Genomic DNA, 26,378 nt, shown 5'->3' on the forward strand with positions numbered 1-26,378 from the left:
GGAAGTGAGAAACAGTCATCTGGAAGACTGAAGGAGTGGAATATAACATAGAAACACAGCCAGATTTCTGGGCAGGGCAAGGCTGGGGCTCACAGATCTCTAGGAGGGCCAGTAAGCATAGTTATGTATTTTTTTTCCAGCCAGGTCCAGCTGGTTGGGTGCAAGTACAGAGTAGTCTACAAATTAGGGCTATTCAGAGTTCAGGTTTTGCCAGGCAAGTACAATGAAGGAGGAGAGGGGCAAAGGAATTGAGGGTGTCTGCAAGGGAGGAGTTAGAGAGATGGATGTGAAATCTAAGCTGGGTAAACTGAGAAGTAAGGACATGATATAGGTGATGGGCAGTAAAAATGTGTATTGTCAGTGGTTCGAAGGACTGGATGGGGCAGAGATTAATTGGAGTTGCAGGACTAAAGGAGTTCAAAATATAGGAAATGAACACCAGAGACAGAGAGATGGCTGAAGTCCGACTGTTGGAGGTGGCAGTTATTAGTAACAACAAGGCCTAGAGGATGACCGCAGAATTGGGGTCCAAGGTGGCACATGGCTGACAGCTGTCATTGACCACACCTGTAATGCAGAGCTCGAGGAGTCTGAACAGAAGTGCCCACCCTGCTTGACCAGCTTGGCTCAGAAGTATCTGATCTGGGATTGCTGCCCCATGTGGGTGAAGCTCAAGACAATTCTCTTTGGGCTTGTGACGGACCCCTTTGCAGAGCTCACCATCACTTTGTGCATCGTGGTGAACACCATCTTCATGGCCATGGAGCATCATGGCATGAGCCCTACCTTCGAAGCCATGCTTCAGATAGGCAACATTGTGAGTGCTCTGGCTGGTGCTGCCCTCACTGGCATGGCCGGGGCGGGGGTGGGGGCGGTGACAGGGTGCGGTTCAGGTGGGGTGGGGCATGCCCTTGTTGGTTAGTGTGTTGAGCCCATTAGCTGAGAGCAGAGCAGCAGTGCAGGAGGCATGTGGACACTGAGTGGGTTCAGGAGGTCAAGTGTGGGAGGACCCAGGCTGAGCCAGTGGGAATGGCTTTGGGATGAAAAAGCACAGGAAAGTGAACCAAGAGGGCCTGGAGCCAGAGGCAGCTAGTTGCCCTTTATAAAACACAGGACAACCACTTGAATTCTCTGAATCTCAGTTGCCTCTACCTTGAAATGAGGATAAATGTCACTTTTTATCTAAAGACAATCTTTGGACTTGTCCATTTCCTTCCAATGTAATTACTTTTATGACTGCAATTAGCAGTAGCCACGATCTTCAATGCTCTCACTTAAGGAGAAAAAGAGTTAGGGAGGGAAGGGGAAGACAGTGGAAGGGAGGAAACATGGAAACACGGTTGCTGTTGTAGCAAAAGTATCAGGAAGTCGGAACTTTTCTTTGGTGTCTAGTTTAGATATGATGCTACTTTAAATTTTTCTCCATCATTTGTTAGTGTTATTTACTCTTAACAAGATACAGTCCTTACTGGATTTCACTATATACTGAATAAAGTATCTGACTCAGAGGGAGAGTAACTGCTCCAACCTTGCCCCACCCACAGGAATAGTAATAATACTCAGATGCTTCTCACGGATTATCTCATTTTATTTTCACAACAACCCTATATGGTAGGTACTATTATTATTCCCTTTCCCAGATGGAAAATGGAGATACAGAAGGTTAAATAATCTTCCCAAGATCATAAAGTTGAGTTAGTGGCCACATCAGAATTGGAACCCAGATAGACTGGCTCCCAAGCCCACACTTTTCTTAACCCCTGAATTAAGCCACCTCACAGGACCTGCTAGTGTGTGTGTGTTCAAACACATGCACACATGATAGGCAGAAACTAGAAAGGGTCGGTGTCCTGCCTTCATGTCTGCAGCAGGGTCCACCACTCTGGACATGACCTACTGGATTCACCAGAACTGTCCAGCTTTGGGATCCAGCTTCTTACAGGCTGCAGACTTAGGTGGAGGGGAAGGCCCAGAGGTAATGTAACTATTCGTTCCTAGAAACCACTCCCTCCCGCATAATCCAGGGCTGTGAAAGGGGCTGCAGTAGGTTCTGGAACATGGTGGAATCAACGTGCCTCATGTTTTGGCAGCACCTAGGCTGAGGTCACATCCCAAAGTTGACATGAAAAGGAAAAATGGAAAGAGAAGAGAATGATTATTCCCAAGAAGTCAGCCTAGGACCACAGAGGGCTTTATGGAATAGACATTTGAGCCCACACCCTCATTCTACAGTTAGAAAAGTGGATGCAAGAGAGAGAAAAGGCCTTTTCCACAGTGTCAGAGCAAAGTGCCATTTTTTTAAAGCAAGCAAGTCATGTGTTTGGTGCCTGCAATGAGTCAGGTGCTTTATGAATGTTATCTCAATGTCACAACAACATTATGAGGTTATCATCACCCTCACATGACAAAAGGAAGCACTAAGACTCAGAGAGGTTAAGTATCCTGCCCAAGATTGTATAGCTGGTGAGGGTGGAGCCAGGGTGGACCAGGTCTCTGGAAGACACAAGACCTCAACCCCACCCCCACTATACCACACTGACTTGCCTACAAGGGGCACTCAATAGATGCTCTTTGAATTACACAGGGACAATGTTGTGGCATGAGATAGTCACTTAAACTCTCCTGTTTTCTTCTCCATAACAGGGATGCATTGTCCGTTTTTCAGGCTGGTGAGGGGCTCAGATGAAAAGATATGAAGGAAAAGCACCTGACCCTGGCCTTTGCTTTCCTCCTTCTCTGTCTCCCTTCCCTGCTGGTTGTTGCGTGACCCGAGCCTGGTTCTGACCTCTCTCAGCGTCAGAATTCTGTCCTATTTAAGACAATCAGAGACGCATAGAGCCTAAAAGAATCTTAGAGACAATGAATCATTGTTCTCACTAGTCACTATTATTTATGAATAATGACTAGTATATGATTATTTATGAATAATGGATTACTGTCTGCCAGGCCCTTTGCTAAGAATTGCACATGCATTGGCTCATTTTATGCCCATTATACAGATGAGGAAATTGAGGTACAGGAAGGATGTGTTACTTGTCCAAGCTTACATAAGCTAGAAAATGTCTGAGTTGGGATTTTAATCCAGGTCTGTGATGTCCCACAACCCACACTTTTTAACTACCGAACCAGACTGACTCTTCACTGACATAATGATATTATAATAATGATCTTAAAGACTTACTCCACTCCCACCACCATTCGCATGGAAAAACTGCAGCATGCACAGCCCCTGAGAATGGTGCAGAAATGTCTCCATTCTGTCCCGTTGACTGTTTCCCTGGCCAATACTCAGGAGCCCACAGATAACATAGCAACTGAACAAAACAAGAGGATTTTCTATTTTGTAAATAAGACATTTTCTTGCTGCCATTTTTGTCATTGTCTCCGACCCCACAGATCCCACTGTGATAAAACTTGTTTCCACTCCTAGGTCTTTACCATATTTTTTACTGCTGAAATGGTCTTCAAAATCATTGCCTTCGACCCATACTATTATTTCCAGAAGAAGTGGAATATCTTTGACTGCATCATCGTTACTGTGAGTCTGCTAGAGCTGGGCGTGGCCAAGAAGGGAAGCCTGTCTGTGCTGCGGAGCTTCCGCTTGGTAATGTTTTTCTCTTGACGGCTTGGGGGAACTCCCACCCAGACTCAGGGAAGACACTGTGCTCTGGGGACTGCACCAGCCAGCTCCCCCTTCCTCTCCTGTCCTTGTGGGAGGGAGCAGGGTATGACTCCTGGGCGACTGGAGACTTAGGTCTGTGGTCCCAGCTTTTCGGTGACTCAGAGTGGGGACTTACCTTCTCCTCTCTGGGCCTTGGCTCCCTCATCTGCACCAAGAGGGGACTTCCAAGCACTGTCCTCGTCTCTTATCAAATAACAATAACAGCGATAATCATAGCAGCTAATACTTACTGAGCACTTCCAATGTGTCAGGCATAGCACTGGACACTTGATAAAATGTACCTCATTTTATGCTCACGACAACCCTGAAGGATAGTTGTTTTTAAGATCTTCATGAGTGGAGGAGGAAAAAGAAGGGTTCCATGATGACCCCAAAGTCTCCCATCTGCCAAGCAAGGGAATATGCCACAGACCTGGATCTCAAATCCAGGTTGTCTGACTCCAGAGCCCCAGCTCCTTCCAGCCTCAAGGAGGTCATTCTCCAATTCCCTGGTGCCCGAAGTCACAGCCCCAATGTGTCAAGCACCCTCAAACTGCCTCCTATTAGCCTCACTCACATGCAGTGACGACTCTTCTCCAAACTCAGCTCCAGGACGCCCTCTACAGGAGAAGTGCCACAAGCCACCCACTTTTATCAGAGCCATGTTTGTCAGCCAAACTTGTCAGATTCCCAGGAGAGTCGGGTCACTAGGTTCTTCCAAGTCTCCAGGCCATCCGGAGGAAGCTTGGCATCTCGTTGACTCTTGGGAATAGGAAAGAGGCCTGAAGAAATGTCATGGCTTGTTAGCGCAGGCCACCTGCTCTCAGGAATCTCTCAGTGTTAACTGGGAGCCCTGCATCTAGCCTTGGAGAGAGGTGACAAAACAAAGGGGAGTGTCCAGCAATCTCCCCAAGGTCCTGACAAGTGTTGGGCATCCAGAGATTGAAGGGGTGCCTGGTTCAGGGGGCAGTGAGACACTAGGACAGATCTGCCTGGAACCCTATCACGGAGGCCAGTGAGACAGTGTTGAGCCCCTGAACTTGGTGTACCTGGATTAGGGGTGGCAAACTCAAATGCCCATGTGTAGTGACATAGAGTCAGCCATGGAAGAGATTTGGGCACTGGATATTTGCCTCGGGTAGACAGGCAAAGATGACTTCATTTCACCTAGGCAGACCCAAAGCAGTGCACAACTCCAGGGAGGGAGGTTTACATAGAAATCAACGTGACCATCTCAGGCCGGGTGCAGTGGCTCACACCTGTAATCCTAGTACTTTGGGAGGCCAAGGCAGGCAGATCGCTTGAGCCCAGGAGTTCAAGAGCAACATGGTGAAACCCTGTCTCTACAAAAAAATGAAAAAATTAGCCAGGCATGGTGGTGCGCGTCTGTTGTCCCAACTACTCAGAAGGCTGAGGTGGGAGGATCACCTGAGACCAGGGAGGTGGAGGCTGCAGTGCGCCATGATCATGCCACCGCACTCCAGCCTGGGTGACAGAATGAGACCCTGTCTCAAAAAAGAAAGGAGACAGAGAGAGAGAGAGAAATAAAGATAGAAAAAGAGAGAGAAAGACAGATGAAAGAAAGAGAGAAAAAAAGAAAGAAAAGAGAGAAAGAAAGAAAAAGAAAAGAAAGAGAAGGAAAGAAAGAAAGAAAGAAAGAAAGAAAGAAAGAAAGAAAGAAAGAAAGAAAGAAAGAAAGAAAGAAAGAAAGAGAGAGAGAGAGAGAGAAAGAAAGAAAGAAAAGAAAGAAGAAATCGAGAGAGGAAGGAAGGAAGGGAGGGAGGGACTATGGCCTGGAAGGAAAGAAGGAAGGAAGGAAGGAAGGGAGGGAGGGAGGGAGGGAGGGAGGGAGGGACTATGGCCTGTCCGTTATTGTCAGAGTTACTAATTTTCCATAAAAAGTCAAAAATTCAGATTTTTGTGCAAATGTCTTTAATACTGGCCACTAAACCAATTTTTAAAAACACTCTAAAGACCAAATAAAGCATGTCTTGAGACACAGCTGTGCCATGAAACGCTGGTTGATGGCATCTGCCTAAGCTGATGGTGCTGTAACCATCCCAGGGAGGAAAAGGGTAGAGTAGGCCTGTAGGACTCTTTATCCACAACCCAAAAATCTTAGAAGGTCAGAATTAAATCACATTTGTAGAAGGACAGATTTCTCTCAGTATCTAGAAATTGATGACAAGAGGCAGGCCCCTAAACTGATGGTCAATATAAGGCACCTATGCACAATCGTTAAGAGAGCGAGATATCATACCCCCATGCCCTGGCAGGCCCACAGGGAGTTTTCTAATAAAATACGAACGTTTCTATACATTTGGGGAAGCAGAAGCTTAGTGTTTTAAGGTCTATATGCTACTTTTGTTGTGATCCCACAGTCTAAAGTCTCAAACAACCCAAAATAGGCAAGTTTACTTCACAATCTGCCCCTATAGGATTCTCCAGGGGAATGCTGCCCTGTCCCCACCTCGCTGATTTTAACATGCTGATCAAGGCACAATTCCCTAACCACACCCACCAACTACACACTTTCTTGGAGTCTATTCCACCTCCCTCATGACCTGCCTTAGATTTCACAGCCCACCAATATTATTATGCCCTTGAAAATAAACTCAATCACCTTTCCCCTCTGCCTCTTTGCATTTTTGTGTTTGGCAAAACCTCACTGGAGAGTCTAAGTCAAATATTTCTCTCCACCTTGCCTGCACCTGAGCTGTGAGAAATGCTGGAGAAAAATCACCGCCAGCTGGTCAGCTTCATGGTTTTAACTAATAGACTTTATTTTCAGGACAGTTTTCAGTTTTCAGAAAACTGGAGCAGATTGAACAGAGAGCTTTCATATACCATCAATCCCACCACACACACACACACACACACACACACACACAGAGTTTCCCTATTACCAACATTTTATGTTGGTAATACATTTGTTACAAGTAACTTCACTGGTTTCCCATTGCTCTGAGAATAAAATCCAGACTCCTCATGATGGTGTACAAAGTTCTACATAATCAGGACCTGCCAGTTCACCAGTCTCTGTCTTGCCCACTTTACTTCAGGCAGAAAGGCCTCTTCTCTCTTCTTCACACATAACAGAGATCTTCTTGGCTTTGGGCCTTCGAAGTTGTTTTCACTGTGCCTGGAATGCTTTCCTTTAGTCTTCACTTAGCTCACTTATTCTCATCCTCTGAGTGCCATGCACTTTTTACCATGCTATCTAAAATTGGATTCCCTCGTCAAATTAACCTGGCATTTACAATTGTCCTGCTATCCCATGAGGCAAAAACCAGAGTTTGTTGTCTACCATTTTACCCCAAGGGCCGTTGATTGATTGAAGGAAGGAAAGAAAAGAGAAGGGAGGAGGGGAAAAGGAAGAAATAAAAATTCTGTCTTCCGTCTCTCCCAAAATAGTATTGCTTCTCCTCCCATCATTTAAAGCCTTGCTCCATTTGCTCCGTTAGTCCATTGGTCTATCCTGGTACCAATATCAGTCTTAATTATGGCAGCTTCAAATTTATCTGTGTCTGTAAATCAAGTAATCCACCTAATTTACTGCAAGAATATCTTGGCCTGCACACTTTCATATTCATTTTAGAATTAGCTTGCCAAGTTGCACTCCCCTCCACACACAAAGCTGTTATTGTTTTTCCCATTAGGGACTGCTATAATCGATAGGTCAATATGGGAAGACATATAATCTTTACAAAATGCAGTCTTCTGATCTATGAAGATAGTATACTCTCTATACCAGTCTTTCAATATAGTTTAAAAATGTTTCCATGATGTTTTTGCAATTTTCTCCATAGGATCTTGCATATCTTTTTAAATGTTCTTTTCTAGCATTTTTGGCTAGCATTTTGACATTTAACATTTTTGTATCCAGAAACGTCTCTTATTAATTCTAATGATTTATCTATACAATGTTTTAAATTTTCTAACACAATCACATCATGTGAAAATAATGAGTTTAATTTCTTCTTTTCTAATCCTTGTGCCGTTAGGTTCTTTTTACTAGATCACTGTGCTAGTTAGGACATCCAGTACACTGTTGAAAACAAGTGTTAATAACAGGCATCTTTGTCAACTTCCTGATCCCAAAGAGAATCCTTTCAATATTTCACCACCCATAACAGTTGCGGCAGGCTTTTTTAAAGATAAGAAACCTTTATCAGTTTAGGAAGTTCTCTTTTATCAAGGATATTTATCATGAATGGATGTTTAATTTTATCGGACAATTGTTCTACATGTATTGAGATAATCATGTATTTTCTCCTTTAATCTGTTAAAGTGGTGAATTATATTAATTGACTTTCTAATGTTAAATCAACTTTACATTCCCAGCTTAAACCTAGCTTGATCATGATGCATTTTTTAATACATTGGAAGATTTCGTTTGCTAAAAATTTGCTTAAGATTTTTTTATCCATATCAATGAGTAATATTTGATCTATAATTTTCCTGATTTTCATTTTCCTTGCCAGGTTTTGGTATCAGGGTTCCAAAGTTATGCCAATCTTTTTTTTTAAGCCAAGGGAGTCAGTGGGGTGGCTCACACCTGTAATCCCAGAATTTTGGGAGGCCGAGGTGGGAGGACTGCTTGAGGACAGGAGTTGGAGACCAGCCTGGCCAACAGGAGGAACCCTATCTCTACTAAAAATACAAAAATTAGCTGGGTGTGGTGGCACATGCCTGTCATCCCAGTTATTCAGGAGGGTGAGGCACGAGAATTACTTGAATCCCAGAGGCAGAGGTTGCAGTTAGCCAAGATCATGCCACTGCACTCCAGCTTGGGCAACAGAGTGAGACTCCGTCTCATTAAAAAAAAATAAAAAGAAGGCCAGGTGCATTGGCTAATGTCTGTAATCCCAGCATTTTGGGAGGCGCAGACAGGTGGATCACCTGAGGTCGGGAGTTCGAGACCCACCTGCCCAACATGGAGAAGTCCCATCTCTAGCAAAAATTCAAAATTAGCCGGGTGTGGTGGTGCATGCCTGTGATCCCAGCTACTTGGGAGGCTGAGGCTTGAGAATTGCTTGAACCTGGGAGGTGGAGGTTGCGGTGAGCTGAGATCGCACCATTGCACTCCAGCCTGGGCAACAAGAGCAAAACTCGGTCTCAAAAGTTAATTAATTAATTAATTTAATTAAAAATTTTTTTAAAAGAAATGTAAAAAAAAGTAGCTGGACATGATAGCGCACGTCTGTAGTCTCAGCTATTTGGTAGGATAAGGTGGGAGGATGACTTGAGCCCAGGAGGTTGAGGCTGCAGACATTACAGCATAAATTAACTCCCCATTAGTTAATTTAATCAAAGCCAAAAGTTAGCTTAAATCGGTAACCTTCCTCCCAATTTTTCATTCCAGATACCCTTCCCCAATTTATTGTAATGATAAGTATTTTAATTTTATCTTGTTTATAAAAAGTTTTATTAATCAATGAAAAATAAAGCTATTATACAGACAATCCCTAAAACTGAGTAACTTACCCCAATAAAGGTTTATTTCTCACTCATATCATAGCCTAATGCAAGCCAGACAGCTCTAGGTGGGACGCCAAGAAGTGACTTTGCCATACCTGTAGGAGGTCAGTATAACCTTCAAAGTTTGCCTCCTGCTTGTGGAAAGATGGAAAACCAAGGTTTGTTTTAAGGTTTAAATAGTGAAAGGCTTTTTCAGTCAGGGATTATGGTTTATTTCACAATACCATTACTTCAAAAACTTAGATGGCTTCAGACCTCTCATTTGCCACACAAAATGCTTTCTTTGGCAAAGTTCTCAATTGCTCTTCATTTCTTTGCTCTCCTTTCCCCATGCCTTTCTCTTGCACGAGAAACGGTGGCTACACCTTTACTACACATTTTGTTAAGACTTGTTTCATTTAATTGGAAAATTTAACTAGGCTTCAACATTGGAAGACTTAATCCCATTGCTCACTGTCTGGAATCTAGAAGCAGTACAGTTCCCTAAATTGTCAAGGCTCTAAATTTCTGGATTATATTTCCTTTTATTTCTTATAAACCAGTTAAACCTTTCCTGAGCTAATCTCTTTCTTGTACTGTCTTGACCAACATAGCCAGTTACAACTGACCCACAATACTAAGGTTTAATAAACCCTTCCCCCAGGGTTGCTGGTTCATGAGGCTTATGGTCTGCCTCAAAATTTTTGCAGGCAATATTTTGTCACTGAATAGCATGGATTGACTTTCCAAGCCTTCTCCTATCAGCTTCCTTGTTGCCCACCACATGATCATTAAGCCAGTGCCACAGATTGATGCTTTTGAAAAGGCAATACCTTTTTTCAATGAACCAATTTCTCCATTACTCAAGATAAGTACAACTAATTGCAGAGATACCCTCTAAATCTGTGAGTTAACATAATAGAGATGTATCTCTCACAGCACGTTCAGTGCTTGTTGGGAAGCTCTCCTGGGAGTTTCTACTTCAAGTAGCGACTCGAGGATCTAGGATTATCCCATATTATGATGTCACCATCTTCAATTAGTGACCTTTTTGGTGAACATGAAAGGGAAAGAAAAAGTGCAGGGGGTTTAAGGCTATGCCTAAAAGCCATGTGTATTACTTCTGTCTCCATCTCCATTCCACCAGACAGAACCCACTAATGTGACCCCAACTATTTGCAAGCAAAACTGGAAAACAGTCTTCCGTTGTATCTGGGAGCAGAAAAGTGAATGGAGACCATATGACCAGTCTCTTCCACATCTCACAAGATATTGCTGTTGTGTCCACTCAATGTTTATTTAGATTCACTCTCATACTTAGCACTTTCCTGCTCTTTATGCCTTTGTTATAGAGCCAGGGGGGTCTCGCTGCCCAATGCACTAGAAACCAATACTATGACGTTGGAAGCCAAGACTATGACACCAGGTTTTTGAGAAAAGAAAAGCTTAATATTGCAAGCTGGCTGGCAAGAAGACAGGAAGTCAAGCCTCAGATCTGTCTCCCCACTGCGCTGTCTTCAAGGCAGTATTTTTATTAGAAAATATTTAGTGAGTGGATACCGAGATTTGCAGGTGATTGGTGGAAGGAAAGGGGAGGTTTGGAGAGTCCCTGGGCCTACACAGTTATCTCTTCATGCTAACTTGTGGGTTGCATATGCAAATCTTGGGGGAGTTAGTATCCAATATGAAGTGGAAATTCAGTCCATGATGTCAGTAAGTTCATTCTGCACAAACTCCAGTCGGCCATCCTGGTTCCAACTGATTTCAGCCACTTTTTTCTTCATCTGACAAGAGGAGGGAGTTTCAGTGTCACAGCATGTTGTTTCTTTACCTATCTGCTGTCCTAAAAACGCAAGAACTTTTGTAAGTTACTGATTTCTTACTCTTTGGAACACAGTTTGAGTTTCGGATTTTCAGTGAGTAGTTTCTTATTTGGTATCCTGTAAGCCTAAAAATTTAGTTTTGATTTATTTAACCCTTTGGGATACAGTTTCGCGTTCTTGTATATTACACATTACATGTTACTTCTGGGATCACTTTCTATCTACCTGAAGTACCTCCTTTAGGATTTCTTTTAGTAAGTGCCTTCTGGCAATAACCTCTCTGTTTATCTGAAATTTGCTCTTCAGTTTGCCCCTGTCTTAGAGAGACATTTCTTATGAATGTAAAATTCTAGTTGATACTTATTTTATCTTCCTTCAGTGAAGATATTATTCCAACAATTAGCCTCCATTGTTGCTAATGAGCAGTCAGCTTTCAATTTAACTGTTTTTCCTTTCTTTCTGGATGCTTTTTAAATCTTCTCTCCGTCTTTGCTGTTCTGCAATTTCACTGTAATATGTCTAGGTGTGGATTTCTTTTCATTTATAATGCTTAAGATTCATTGACTTCTTGAATCTTTAGATTTGTAATTTTCTTCAATTCTGGAAAGTTCCCAGACATTATGTGGGCAATTATAGCCTCCACTCCATTCTATTTTTTCTCCTTCTGGACTTTGGTTAGATAGATATTAAACTATCTCGTTCTATCCTCTGTGTCTTTTACGCTATTTTGATATTTTTCATCTTATGTCTCTCTGGGTTACATTCTGAATAATTTATTCTGACATATCCTCAGTTCACTAATTCTCTCCAAAATTGTGTCAAATCTGATGCAAACTTTCTTCATAGTATTTTTAATTTTAAGTATTATACTTCTCATTTCTAAGAGTGTATTTGTTTTTCACAACTTGTTATCTATAGTTTTTTTATTCTCTACACATTTTTTCAAGTTATTATTTTATTTCTTTAACGTATTATTCCTAATTATACCATTATCTCTGACTAATAATTATATCATCTGAAGAAATGGAATGACTGTTTCCACATCTGTGGTTTCTCCTGGATCTCATTCACTCCTGGTGACTCATTCCTTCTGTTTTTGTTTGGTATTTTACTGCAACTCTTAAACAGTTTTTGAGGGAATACTATGAAACCTGGGATGAAGGCAGGTTCTTCCAGAGAGTATTTGCATTTAATTCTGCAGAGCACTTTGTAGAATTGCTCTAAATTAAATTCTCAACTTAAAATACCTAGGTAGTGTGAATTCTAGCTAAAATCCTATATGATCACCACCACTTTGTTGTTCCAAATGCTCAGAGTCAATTTTCCTCCTGTAGCTGGTAGCTAGCACCAGCCACTCAATTTTTCTTGCATTCTCCTGGACTTGTTTATGGTTCATCTTTCCATGAAGGGTAAAGCTCTTTGGGATCTTGTCTTAAAGCGAGGAGAAATTCCTGCTAAGCTCACAACCTTTGGCAGGCCATGGACTGCGTTTCCTGCTGCCCATACTAGTTACTAATGCTCAGTTTTTATTTGTGTTTATCAGCTGCCTCTGTGACCAGTCCACAGAGTTGTTGTTTTAAGCTCTGCTTCCCATATGAGGAGAGTAATTTCCAGATTAGGTCTAAGGTGAATGTGGACCCCCTCTCCCCTATCACATAAAGAGGTGTATACAGTAGTTACTGTGTAAGAGGATGAAACCTCCTCCCATGAGATCTACTCACTGATATGAGTGATAAAATTGTTGCTGCACTGTTCTGTTCAGCATTGCATCCTAGCACCTAAGCCACAGGCTGGCTCCTAGTAGGTGCTCCATAAACACACCTTGACTGACAGACTGACAGTTGATCGTGGTTGTTTTTTTCTGAACAAATTAGAGAACCACACAAATATATTTTAAAACATTTATACATTCTTATGCTTGTTGCTTTTGCTGTCTGTGGGACTTAGCATATTTGAGTTTACAATGAAGATTTTTTGAGACTTCATCTTTTCTCAGTAACTGAACAATTAGTTCCATGAGAGCAAGAGCCCACACACCTCTCTTCATATACCTCACAGGCTAGCACAGTGCCGTGCACCTGCATGGCTGGTGCTCCGGGGGGCAGATTGGTTGGTCAATTAAATGAACGTATGAATGCTGAGTCCATGAAATCATAGACATTTGCAGTTTCAAAGCTGGTGGGAGCAACAGATGTTGTCCACTTCCCCAAGATGAGAAATGCCCTAAGATGTTTTGCCAATACCTATCGAATGCAGTGGGTCATCCCCTACCCGAAGGAGGCTGGTCTCTCTTCAGGTCAAAATAAGCTTGTTCTCACTTATTTGTGAGCCCCATGACACCCACGCCACCTCCACAGAAGAGGCCCATATTCAGGAGGGATCAGGCCTGTGGCTATAGAACAGAGTACAGATCACAAGGCCACCACCCCAGTACAAGACCCTGACTCAGCCACAGTCAATGAAACACATGGATACTTAGGAACCATAGAAGGCTGATCATATTTTTGAGTAATTTATAGCATAGGAAGAAAGGTCTCTGAAAGCAGCTTCCAGAAAATGCCCTGGTTTAATGGGATGAGAGGCCTTGTGTTTTTCCAGATCTTTGGTTTCTAGCCAAAACTTTAGATGAAAGGTAATGAGCACAGCTACCAAAGCCTGACAGTCTCTGTTCTCTGCAGCTGCGCGTCTTCAAGCTGGCCAAGTCCTGGCCCACCTTAAACACGCTCATCAAGATCATCGGAAACTCAGTGGGGGCACTGGGGAACCTCACCATCATCCTGGCCATCATTGTCTTTGTCTTTGCTCTGGTTGGCAAGCAGCTCCTAGGGGAAAACTACCGTAATAACCGAAAAAATATCTCCGCGCCCCATGAAGACTGGCCCCGCTGGCACATGCACGACTTCTTCCACTCTTTCCTCATTGTCTTCCGTATCCTCTGTGGAGAGTGGATTGAGAACATGTGGGCCTGCATGGAAGTCGGCCAGAAATCCATATGCCTCATCCTTTTCTTGACGGTGATGGTGCTGGGGAACCTGGTGGTGAGTGGTGAGCCCTGCTGGGGGCACTGTCTTCTGGGGAAAGGAGGAGGCTTCTGGGTTATCTGAAAAAGCTTTGATCTGCATTTTTATGCCCAGATTGTACTTCTCTGGTTGAAAAGTCTTCAAACTTTTCAAATTCATCTGGGATTCATTACAAAAAGTGTGCTTTGGGAGGCAGCCTGACTTGCAGGAATGAGAACATATGATTGAAAAAGAGAGACCTGGTGTAGAATCCCAGCTCCACCATTTACTAGGTGGGTGAACCCAGGCAAGAGACTTAATCTTCTCAAGCTCTAATTTCCTTAAAATCAAGAAAATAGTGCTTACTCATGGGTTTACTGGGAGAATTAAATGACAGGAGATGACATATGCAAATTGCCTAATGCAATGTCTGGGCCGAGGCAGGAACTCAATAAATGGTGGCTATTAGCTGTTAAAAGAAAAATGTGTTTCCCCACTCTAAGAGGGCTCAGAAACCATTTGTATTCAGGGAAGTAAGAGCTGACTGATTTCTCCGAGCTGCACAGGTCCTAGCTAGGAGCAGGGGGAGAGGCCACAGGGAGAAGGCACAACAGGTCACAGACAACATCCAAGGCCATGGAGATAATAACAAAATCGACTCCATGTTTGGAGGAAGCCCCTCTGGAGACTTACTTGCCAATGAGCACCAGTACCCCTTCTCTGCCCCAGCCTGGCCCCCTGCCCTCAGCTTGTCTCCACCCAGTCTGGTCATGGGGGGTCGTTGCCCTCCTGGGACTGGCTGGTTGTGTGGGACGATGCAGTCTTCCAGAAGCCCCTTTCTTATTGCCCTGGACATCAACCAACTTGGGTTCTTTCCTCATGAAAGTTTTATAGGCAGAAGAAAGCTAAACCAAGAGAAGGGAAGCAACAACAAATCCAGACTCTTTAGTCTTTTCCACCCTGGCTTCTGAGCCAGAGATGCCTCTGCCTGCATCCCAGAAGCTCTGTTCTTCCGGGCTGAGCCCACCATCTCTGCAGAGCCACAGATGCCCCTCACCCTCAGACAGGAAGTTTACCCCTCTGAGCACTTTTACATTTCTCATATCATTTTGTCTTCACATCCACTCTTCACCTGCTCTCAAGTGAAGAACAGGAAGCAGCAAGATGTGCCCAGGATTCCAGAGTTGGGAATAGAACCCAGGACTTTGGCACATGAGGGTGGTCGAAGGAAGGGCCAGTGCCTTCTCTCTGTTGTCCCTAAACGTCCCTTTGCTCAGCAGGGGGCTCCTCCTTTATGGCAGAAAATATGCTTCCACGCCTCATCCACTGAGGCAGGTCACTCCAGGACATCCCCAAACCTTCCCTCAACTGCTCTCAGAATGTCTATTCCCCTAAAAGAGACAGAATCCCAGGTTGGCAGGAAGAGGCCCAGGCCATGGCTGTCCTGCCAGCCAGCTGCTAACCCAGTAGGACAATGTGGGGCTCAGCTTAGAGATTGATCAATCTTCCCTTCCATTCCCTCTCTTCAGGTGCTTAACCTGTTCATCGCCCTGCTATTGAACTCTTTCAGTGCTGACAACCTCACAGCTCCGGAGGATGATGGAGAGGTGAACAACCTGCAGGTGGCCCTGGCACGGATCCAGGTCTTTGGCCATCGTATCAAGCAGGCTCTTTGCAGCTTCTTCAGCAGGCCCTGCCCATTCCCCCGGCCCAAGGCAGAGCCGGAGCTGGTGGTGAAACTCCCACTCTCCAGCTCCAAAGCTGAGAACCACATTGCTGCCAACACTGCTGGGGGGAGCTCTGGAGGGCTCCAAGCTCCCAGAGACCCCAGAGATGAGCACAGTGACTTCATCGCTAATCCTACTGTGTGGGTCTCTGTGCCCATTGCTGAGGGCGAATCCGATCTTGATGACTTGGAGGATGATGGTGAGGAAGATGCTCAGAGCGCCCAACAAGAAGTGATCCCCAAAGGACAGGTAAGAGTTATCCCCATGGGACAGCCATAGGCAGTGGGGAGGGGCCTCAGGGCTTGAGTGACAAAGGGCAAAAGGGAAATGCAGAGGAGACCTTGACATAAAGAAATGTAAACCATGCCAAGCTTTCCAGGGGAGGTGGCGTTTGAGCAGGGCCTGGAAGAAAAAGTCAGAATTCCCCAGGCAGGCAAACAGGGAGTGGGGGGCAGCAGGTGAGCAACAGGCCACCTTGAGGTGCTTAGGGATTGTCTTTCACACAGTTATCCCATGTGCTCTGCCCAACCCAGGTTCTGTGCATGAGATGCTAATGAGATTTCTCTAAGAACAGGATGTTGTCCAAGAGCAAGGCTCATCTAAGCTTCACCAGCATCCTCAGAAGTCCTGATTCTTATGTGACACATTAGCCAGCTTTTCCCCACGAGTGATATAATAGGGAAATGACACACTCCTTTTGGCACCAACAAATTTAAAGCACATTTAAGCCATTTGATAATATGTATTTTTAAATACTTGGCACTATTCCTTACTACCTTAAGCTGGTATATCAACCCTCGCTAACCTCTTCTCAGTAACTCAGGGCATTCACCTCTGCCCAACGTGGGAAGGCAGGGATCCCTGTGGGGCCTCAGGAACATGCAGGGCTGCTGGTCAGGTCACTAAGTGGTCCAGAAAAATTGTGCTTTGAGTCTGTAGCTTTCCCATAGCCTTCTTCCCTGCAGTCGTCACTTGTGTTCCAGCAGCTGCTGTTATCAGCTGCCATATTTTACATGCCTTTGTCTGGGTGACAGCAGAGGGCAGGGCATCACCATCCCCAGAGTAAAGGACATGAACTCCGTAACGGCTGTCTGCCACTCAGAAGCATTTTCAGTTACTTTGGGGCTCTTAGGGAGCTCCAGACGGCCAAGTTCCCTACAATTCTGACCTCTGGACAAAAAACGATTGTCAAGGCTGACATCTACTGAGCCAAGCACTCCGTGCAAAGTGTTCTACAAGCACTAACATATTTCGTCACCAAAACAGCTGAATGATGCAGATCTAGCCTTTTGAATTTTGAAGATGGGAAAAACAAAGATTAGAGAGGTTAAACAATTTGCCTAAGGTCACACATCTTATAATTAATGGAGCCCAAGGATAAAACACAGGTCTATCTAGCTATAGTCTTCATGCTCACTTCACACTGTGTATGTATGTATATGTATGTACGTGAGTTGCATATATGAAACCCTTGGCTCTGGCAGCCTGTGATGTGCAAGATTCCTTCAAATTTAGAACCGGTCATCTAAAGGTGGGGCCAGGCACCCAGCTGGGACCCTCTCTCACTGGCAGGAGCAGCTGCAGCAAGTTGAGAGGTGTGAGGACCACCTGACACTCAGGAGCCCAGGCACTGGAACATCTTCTGAGGACCTGGCTCCATACCTGAGTGAGACGTGGAAAGATGAGTCTGTTCCTCAGGCCCCTGCAGAGGTAGGTATGTGAGCTTCCTGGAGAGGTTGGACAGCCAGCCAGACGCTGACCAGAGGGCTGGTAGAGGCTGGAGGGTGGGGGTGAGGATGAGGTATTCCAGACTGCGTTCAACCACATAACCTCATTTCTCATCCTGGGAATTTTTGAAGTCCCTCCCAACCTCCAGCTAATCTGCACAATTTCAACTTTCATCATATACCATTGCCGCAATGGTATCTCACTCCAGGGTGGCTGTGGGGAAACAAAGAAAGAGTGAGACTCTGCAAGCTGTGGGACCTAAGATCGGCTCCTAAACCTCTCTGAGCCTCCATTTCTTCATCTATGAAACTGCATGGTAATGCCTACTTGGTAGGATGATTTTGAGGCTTAAATGATATGCTCTTGTCAAATGTGTAGCTCCTGCCTGAGACAAAATAAGCACCCAGAAAACGGCAGCCAAGAGAAAAGGAAACAAAAGACAATGCACAAAGAAAGTCAAATGTCTTTCAGAGCCAGCAAGTAAGAGTCGGAGGTGCTCACAAATGAGGAAGTTTTCCCTTGATTCTCCCCCGCTTGCTTTTGTCCACGTCATTTTCTTTAGACAAAAACAGCCTGGGGCTGGGGAGGGGCTCTCTATAGGTGAGTAGTGAAGTGACAGCCTCGCAGAGACTGAGCTGGAAGGTCTGAGGTTTAGGATTGCCTTACACAAGGTAAAAATAAATGTTGTGGTCGCCCTCACAAATCTTGAAGGAAACAAGCTATAGGGAAAGAAGTGTCTATGAAAGTTTAGCATCTTTAATAACACTGCCTTCAATTCAGGAATTTAATTTGACACCTAGCCGCTGAGTGCTGACTATGTGACAGGCACTGGGCTCAATAGAGATAAGGAAGACATCATTCATCCCCAAAGTTATCAAGCCCTTCAGCTTGAAGAATGTCAGCTACTGGCTGTGTGCCCTAGGCAAGACTGACCACAGCAGGGTAAGATAAGAGGGAGGGCTGAGACGGCATGTGGGGGCTGTGGGTGAACAGAAGCCGCTGGTTCCCACTGGGTGAGAGCTGTCACATTGTGCACGTGGATGTCATGCTTCTTCCCAAATGTTCCAAGGACACCCCTGGCTAGTTGTCCCTGCTCAGTGTCTTCAGTACACAACTTCTGGGTGTTGGTTTTTTGTTTTTGTTTTCTTGTCCATGACCCTGGCTAGGCAGGAGGGGCCTGACAGCGACAGATGGGGACCCGCCCCACCATTTGGGTCCATTAGCCAAGCTATCAGGTTTACTAATATGAGAGCAGCTTCAACTCCTAATTGAATTCATCTGGAGACATTATAGGGCTAGAGCTGCCAGGAGGGCAGCAGGCCCCTGCAGCATCACTCCATGATTAAATATTCAAGCCCAGTGAACGCTGAGAGTCGTTATGGGTGTAATTACGGTGTCTCGGGCCATTGCCAGCACTCCATCAGGGGCCCAAAGGTTTACAGTCTCACACGGCTAAGCCTCTGGGGCTCCAAGGAGAACAGCAGTGTTCCAGGCCTCAGCTGGTGAGGCACCAAACACGGGTGCAGTTGAACCTGCAGTGACCGCGTGCAATTCCCCGAGTCCCCGCGGAGAGACGAGTTCACTGCCCTGGGCTTCTCCCCTGCAGGGAGTGGACAACACAAGCTCCTCCGAGGGCAGCACGGTGGACTGCCCAGATCCTGAGGAGATCCTGAGGAAGATCCCTGAGCTGGCGGATGACCTAGAAGAGCCAGATGACTGCTTCACAGAAGGTAAAGGGACAGCCACAGGCTCCCTCACACGGATGTTAATCAGGGCCAGAATCCAGTTGAGCAAACACTCACCTGGGCGCCTCCGGGTCCAGGGCCCTGGCCTGGTGTCCACAGAAGACAAACACGCTGTGCCCACTTGCTGCCTCACTCCCAGGCCTGAGGGCGCCAGCATCAGACACACATGCCCCAGCTGGCAGCAGCCTGGCCATGGCATCTGCATCTCATGCACTATCAGACACCATGTTGAGATGTGGGCCTTCCTCGTTACCCTCAAAAACCCCTCCCTCAGTTCTAAACCAGCCCTCTTGAGTTGAAAGGGGGAAAGGTAGTCACCACCATAAACACCACTGAAAACTCTTGATTTGGATGATGAAGGACCCAGAAGAGGGCCGTGATGTATCTGCTTCCCTCAATCTTTTGTTTAGCTCTCAAAAGCAGAACCAGTGTCTCAGTCATCTTTCTTCTCAGTGTTTAGAACAGTGAGACACGTTACATTCTCGATAAACATTTGTGCAATGAATGAATCAAGAGTCCATTCTATGAAGGGAATTGTGGCCTCAATGCTTTCTAAAAATACATAGAAAAAATGTTTTAAACACTTGAGTTTCTGTTAATAGTTTTATTTGACCCTGGGCTGGGCTGGGCTGGACTGGACTGGGCCTAATCCCCATCCCAGCTATGTTGTGGCCCTCGGTTCAGCTTGGGCTCGGAACATATCCCCCTCAGGCACCTCCAGGCTCATATCCTGTAGCTTGTCTGTTTTCCAGGTATAGGTGGGCAGAAGAACAGGGACCACTGGTGTCATCTGTAAGAAGGATATGGCTAGGAAAAATATCAGAGTGGGCAAGACTGATGATGGAGAGGAGCACCTGCAGGTCTGGATTGTGGGACTGCCTGGAAGGGACCCCTCTTCTCCCATATTCCAGGAAATAATTCTTTTCCAAGGGGATGACAAGTGGGTTTCCTAGCAGAAAGCTTTCTCTGCAGCAGGAGCAGAAATGATCCCCTTTGCCCAGTGGCCATCACCCACCATCAGTCACCTCTCCCCACAGGATGCATTCGCCACTGTCCCTGCTGCAAAGTGGATACCACCAAGAGTCCATGGGACATGGGCTGGCAGGTGCGCAAGACTTGCTACCGTATTGTGGAGCACAGCTGGTTTGAGAGCTTCATCATCTTCATGATCCTGCTCAGCAGTGGATCTCTGGTAAGGGGAGGCACAGTCCCTGCCTCCAAATCCTCCAGATAGGAATCTTGTACAATCCAAAGGCCCTGGAGCTGCATCCGTGGGTTCTCCTGACTACTGAGCTGAAAGTCCCCAGCCTGTCACTAGAAGGAGAGCTGCAGCCCAGGGCGAGGGTCCCTCTTAGCAGTAGGGCATGGGAGGTGTTCAAGGTGCCCATGCCATGGCCTGCCACACCTGGCTGCAAGCATTTGAGTGAGTGAGTGTATGCATCCCACTGTATAGTGGGGAAACTGACACTCAAAATGGTTAAGACTTGTCCAAGGTCACCCAACTCGTCAGCAGCAAACCCCACCTTTTCCCTTACTTCATCCCAAAGCCCCTGGCTTCTCATCCTCTGACCTCCCCAACCCAAAAAGGACTATATTTCCTTATCAAACCACTTTCAAATGCTACTAATCACTCCTTTAAAGCTCACAGAAAATCATTACAATAGCACTTCTCAAAATTTAATCTCCCAGGAGCTTGTTCAAATGCAGATTCTCATTCCATAGATCTATGGCAGGGCCTGAGAATTTGCATTTCCAACAAGCTCCCAAGTGATGCTTGCACTGCCCTCAGTGACCCATGCTTTGAATAACGAGACCTTATGGGAATAGAGATTCAGAGTTGGGACACATCTCTAAGGCCCTGGCTGAATACTGGGCTTTGTAGAGCAAAGAAGGAAGGTTCTCTCTGTACTGTGGCTTAGGCTCCTTATACAATCTCAACTACTCCGCCAATAGACCAAGGTAGACATAGACACAGGAAGAGACAACATCCTCAGTTGTTTGCATTTTCTAGATGAGGAAGTTGAAGCCCAAAGGCATGAGGGGCTTCAGGTAATGAGTTGAAGGGCTGGGAATAGAGTCCAGGGTCGCAGCTAATTCGTTGAAGGGCTAGGACTACAGCCCCACTCTTCTGATTCACGGGTGCGTGTTTTCACTCATCTTGCGCCTCGTGTCATTTACTCTCTAAAAACAACCTACTAAATATCTGGGCCTCAATCTAAATGCCAGATTGCCCAGGAAGGGTGACAAAACTGCTCGGTGCATGGCCTCAGCCTTAGGGAGGAGCACAGGTGTGGGACAAGGCAGGATCTGAGAGGTGGGAGGAAAACTAGGGTGGCAATGACGCAAAGCCAAGGGAGAAGAGAGTTTTGGGGCAGGAACTGGTCTGCCATCTTGGGTGCAGGGGGGAGAGTGTGACAGCAGCTGCAGGTGCCCAGTGCCCTGGCACAGGGTGATGATTGTCCACACGGACCTCAGCACAGTGTAGAGGCCAAATTGTAGGGGCAAGAGGGGGCTGGGCAGTGCTTTCTCCACACCTACACTCCTTTCCTTCCAGTCCTCCTGGATTAAAATAATAACCACATGTGCTGTTGGCCAGGTGCTCTCCTCACTACCTCATTGGCTTGTGGGCCTTCTCTCCTCATTTCACTTCTCTGTTCTCCCTTGCTCCCTCCCTTCTCTCTCTAACCCCCTTCTCCTCACACCTCGGTCCACCCCCAACATTCCCAGGAGGAAGCTCAGACCTGCAACATTGCTCCAGCCCAGCCCGCCCCCCTGCAGCTCTCCCTTCCCTCCCATCTTCTTCCCCATAGGACTGAACAGGCTGGCACCAAATTTAGCCCTCTTTAGGCTTTCACTTTGAGTACCTTTTAAAAATAACATGCATTTTCATCTGACAAAGTAAAGTACCAAAAAAATACTTGGAAATTATAGAAAAAGGTAAAGAAAAAAAATCATCCATTTCCCCATCACTCAAAGAGAAGCTCACTTTGAAAACATGCTGGTATACCTCCTTCTCATCTTGCTTATGCATAAAATATACACATATTACAAAAATAAAACCACATATATGCATGCTAAAACCTCAGTAAATTTTCTCAGTAAATATTCTCATATTATCTCATTCAATTGGCTACAACATATTCCTTTATAATTTATTCAATCAATCCCTATGTTTATTTCTAATACACATTGAATGTTCCCTATGTGTACTCCCTCAGAGACATTGGATAATCTCCTGTCTTAGTCCTGGTCCTAGACACAGAATCAGAAGCTAAGAAAAGATACGGGTTCAGTTGAAATCCAGCTTCAGCTGATCCCATGGAAAGCGCTGAAGCACAAAGGGCACCACAGAGCTGTCCCACCTTGAGGCAAAGGAGACAGCCTTGTAAACCCCCGTCAGTGTCCCTGGCTGAGGGCTGCCCCAGCAGGGAGGATAAGCATTTCCCAAGGTGGACAGTTCCCTCCAGCTCAGCGAAGCCATCAGGAAAAGGGGGTGTCTGCATCCATGAAGTATTAGCAGCCAACATTCCCAGCAGATGAAGGATGGGGCACTGGCCCCTTAAAGAGGACCTGGGTGGGCGCCAACAGCCTCCAGTGTCCTTAGGATTAGTGCTTGAAGGAGGAATTGCTCGGTTCCTGAAACCTTTGAGTCACATTGCCTCTTTGGCTTCACACAGAACTGGTCAGGTTTTCACTCCCGCCAGTCACTTGTAAGAGTGGCAGCTCCCCACAGCCACAGCATCCTAGGCTTTCCCCCGTTCTTTTCCATCTCCACCAGTCTGATAAAAGAAAAACAGCATCTTCTTTTAATTTGAATTTCCTTGATTACCAGTGAGATAGAACATTCTTTTTCAGAGGTGTGTTGGCGATTCTTACTTTCATTTTGTAAACTGCCTGTGAACATCCGTTGATGCTCTTATTTTTAAACAAAGTCACTGTTAGCATCCCTTTGGTTCACTTCCAAAATCCAATTTGAGAAGGTTTTCTTTCTCCCTTGCATTCAGCATCCCTGCAAGTATCAGCAGGGCTGTGTGTCCCCGTTGGCCCTGAAGAAGTCATGCTTTATATCTCACAGTACCTCCTCCACTATCCCACTTTACCTCCCCACAGCAAATAAAATGCTACCGCCAAGCTGACTACCAAATCCCCTTCCAGGGACTGTGGTCAGGGCTGGCTGGGTCCTACCCTATCAGTCTGGGTGCCAGTTCTGTGGGTTCAGGCAGACTGCCATTCTGCATCCTTTCTTCCTTCCAGGCCTTTGAAGACTATTACCTGGACCAGAAGCCCACGGTGAAAGCTTTGCTGGAATACACTGACAGGGTCTTCACCTTTATCTTTGTGTTCGAGATGCTGCTTAAGTGGGTGGCCTATGGCTTCAAAAAGTACTTCACCAATGCCTGGTGCTGGCTGGACTTCCTCATTGTGAATGTGAGTGGTTCAGTGGGAACATGTGGGGTTTGGGGTCCTGCCCTCTGACTCCTGGCTACAGCTAGTGCAAAGGAAGTTCAGAGACCTGGCCCTCAAGGGCTACTCCAAAGAAAAGCTTTGAGCAATCTAGTGAGGAGTCTGAGAATAGCCCCGACACCCATGAGTGGTAAAGTCCAGGCAATACATGACTGTGATACAATCGTGACTGTTAGGTGAGTTATTAGGTCTCCATTCAGAAAGATCCCTGCAATCCTCTGCATTTTTACCTCCAAAGTGAGATGGCACATGCAGCTCTCAGAGGTCTTATGGCCCTGCATCCACAGATGGGGCTTCTGGACCTCAGGGAGCCATGAACTGTGAGCACAGAGGATCTTCCCACCTGCTGCTCTGTGGTCCTCACACCTGGCTGCTCTTTAGAATCCCTGAGGAGCTCTGAAATATGCAGTGACCGAACACCACTACCCCAGAGATTCTGATCTTATTGGTCTTGGGTGGGGCCCAGGCATCTGTATTTTATAAATGCTCCCAGGCATTTCCAAGGTGTAGCCATGGCTAAGAACCACTGAGCTTATACTGCTGCCTCCTCCCCAGTGGGACTGAAAAGGACAGAGGGCCCTTTTGTAGAGGTAATGAGCTGGAGTTCATGTGTTCACACTCATAGTAACCTGTGGCCAGTAGCCCGTGCATTAGGGAATTGACTGTGTGCTTCTCACACATCACACATGTGATTCCTCAACATCATCTCTTCCTCATCTTAACCACTTCATTGCTGTATCACTGACTAGGCCCCTACCTTCTTTGCTTTGCTGCATGGTTACCTAAGTTATGTGTTCACTGCCGCATAGCTGAGGGTTACTGCAAGCAGGGTGAGGCATGTGCTGAGTTGGTCTCTGCCTGCCCCACTCCAGCAGCTGCCAGCAGCAAGGTCTGCCCAGCAGAGGTGTCAGGAAATGTGTCTGTATTTGGTGCTTGCCTCCTGAAGCTGGATGAAGTCCAGCACGGAACATTCTGTCCAGCCTCCTGTACTGGCAGGTCCTCCACAGCAGGCCTGTGCATTCAATTCTCTTCTTCCCTGATGCACTAGCAGCTTCAGGCCACTGTACTACAAGGATTAGTTGTGAGACCTGAAATCTCAGTCATGGATGATAATTCTGCGCATATAAAATAATTATTCATAAATGAAAGGCAAATTATTTATTCCTGTGTCCCACCCCTTTAGGGGCACAGTCACTCCTGCTTATGTTGATGTCACCAGTCTCAGTCCTAATCACCTTAAATGGTCACGCACTCATTTTATCCATCTTCCTACTGATTATTCCTTCCAACCATCCATCCTTCCTTCCATACATTTCTCCTTTCGTATCCAACCATTCAGTCTTCCTTTTTCCTTCCTCTCAAACATCCACCCATCTTTTTTTTTTTTTTTTTTGAGACAGAGTCTCACTCTGTCACCCAGGCTGGAGTGCAGTGGCTGGATCTCAGCTCAGTGCAAGCTCCACCTCCCGGTTTTATGCCATTCATCTGCCTCAGCCTCCTGAGTAGCTGGGACTACAGGCGCCCGCCACCTCGCCTGGCTAGTTTTTTGTATTTTTTAGTAGAGACGGGGTTTCACCATGTTAGCCAGGATGGTCTCGATCTCCTGACCTCGTGATCTGCCCATCTCGGCCTCCCAAAGTGCTGGGATTACAGGCTTGAGCCACCGCGCCCGGCCATCCATCCATCTTTATTCCTTCCAGCTGTACATCTCCATCAGTCCTCCCCTTCCATTCATCCATTCCCATTCTTCTTTCCCTCTTCTCTTCTGCCCAATTATTTATTCTAAACTTCCTTCCATCTATTCATCATCCTTAACCCTTATATCTTTCTATCTTTTAATTAATTCTTCTATACAACTGTCCAATCATCTAACATTCTGTTCACTCATTCATGCATCTTCCATCCAAGCATCCTTCTACTCACTCATCCTTCTATCCACTCATTCTTCCATCTTTCCATTCTTGCTTCAACCTATCCATCTATTCTTCCTTTCTTCCACTTATCTGTTCCCTTTCACTTCCATTCATCATCCATTCATCCATCCTATCAACCTTCCAGTCATTCACTAATTTATTTCATTCATCTATTCTGTCCAACTCCCCATCTTTCCATTTATGCATCAGTCATTTTACCCAGCCATCCATCCTTCTCTTATCCACCTATCTCATCTATCCATTCACTATTCCCTGCTTTCATAATTTTTCCTGTCTTCTTTGTTTCTTCTATCCTTCCATTCAACTATCTATCCTATCCATCTTTTTGTATCTGTTATCTTTTAAAAAATTTTTTAATACATTTTATTGTATGTATTTGTATTAGTCTATTTTCATGCTGCTGATAAAGACATACCTAAGACTGGGCAATTTATAAAAGAAAGAGGTTTAATTGGACTTACAGCTTCATGTGGCTGGGGAAGCCTCACAATCATGGTGGAAGGCAAGGAGGTGCAAGTCATGTCTTACGTGGATGGCAGCAGGCAAAGAGAGAGGTTGGGCAGGGAAACTCCCTCTTATAATACCGTCACTCTCATGAAACTTATTCGCTATCATGAGAACAGCATGGGAAAGACCTGCTCCCATGATTCACTTACCTCCCACTGAGTCCCTCCCCTCCCACAACACGTGGGAATTCAAGATAAGATTTGGGTGGGGACACAGCCACACCATATCAATATTTAAGGGATACAAAATGATGTTATAAGATATATATATAGTAAAATGGTTACTATAGTGGAACATATTAACGTATCCATCATCTCACATAGTTACCCA

The 26,378-nt window shown here is 45.5% G+C and overlaps 1 protein-coding gene across 3 annotated transcripts in view; it reads left to right on the top strand.

Moving 5' to 3' along the window:
• SCN10A (sodium voltage-gated channel alpha subunit 10) overlaps positions 1-26,378 on the top strand; it is a 97,511-nt gene that overhangs the window by 52,036 nt on the left and 19,097 nt on the right. For 2 of the 3 annotated variants that reach the window (XM_037988439.2, XM_037988441.2), the window contains 8 exons: positions 579-817; positions 3,431-3,604; positions 13,623-13,982; positions 15,473-15,925; positions 17,246-17,380; positions 19,005-19,128; positions 20,181-20,335; positions 23,398-23,571. In XM_037988439.2, coding sequence (XP_037844367.2) covers positions 579-817; positions 3,431-3,604; positions 13,623-13,982; positions 15,473-15,925; positions 17,246-17,380; positions 19,005-19,128; positions 20,181-20,335; positions 23,398-23,571 — 1,814 coding nt within the window. Of the gene's footprint in view, positions 1-578; positions 818-3,430; positions 3,605-13,622; positions 13,983-15,472; positions 15,926-17,242; positions 17,381-19,004; positions 19,129-20,180; positions 20,336-23,397; positions 23,572-26,378 lie in introns of all 3 variants that reach the window. The other variant, XM_037988440.2, reaches the window with a different exon arrangement.

Source organism: Chlorocebus sabaeus, chromosome 15 (genome assembly GCF_047675955.1).
Source record: "Chlorocebus sabaeus isolate Y175 chromosome 15, mChlSab1.0.hap1, whole genome shotgun sequence".
In the NCBI taxonomy this organism is placed as follows: domain Eukaryota; kingdom Metazoa; phylum Chordata; class Mammalia; order Primates; family Cercopithecidae; genus Chlorocebus; species Chlorocebus sabaeus.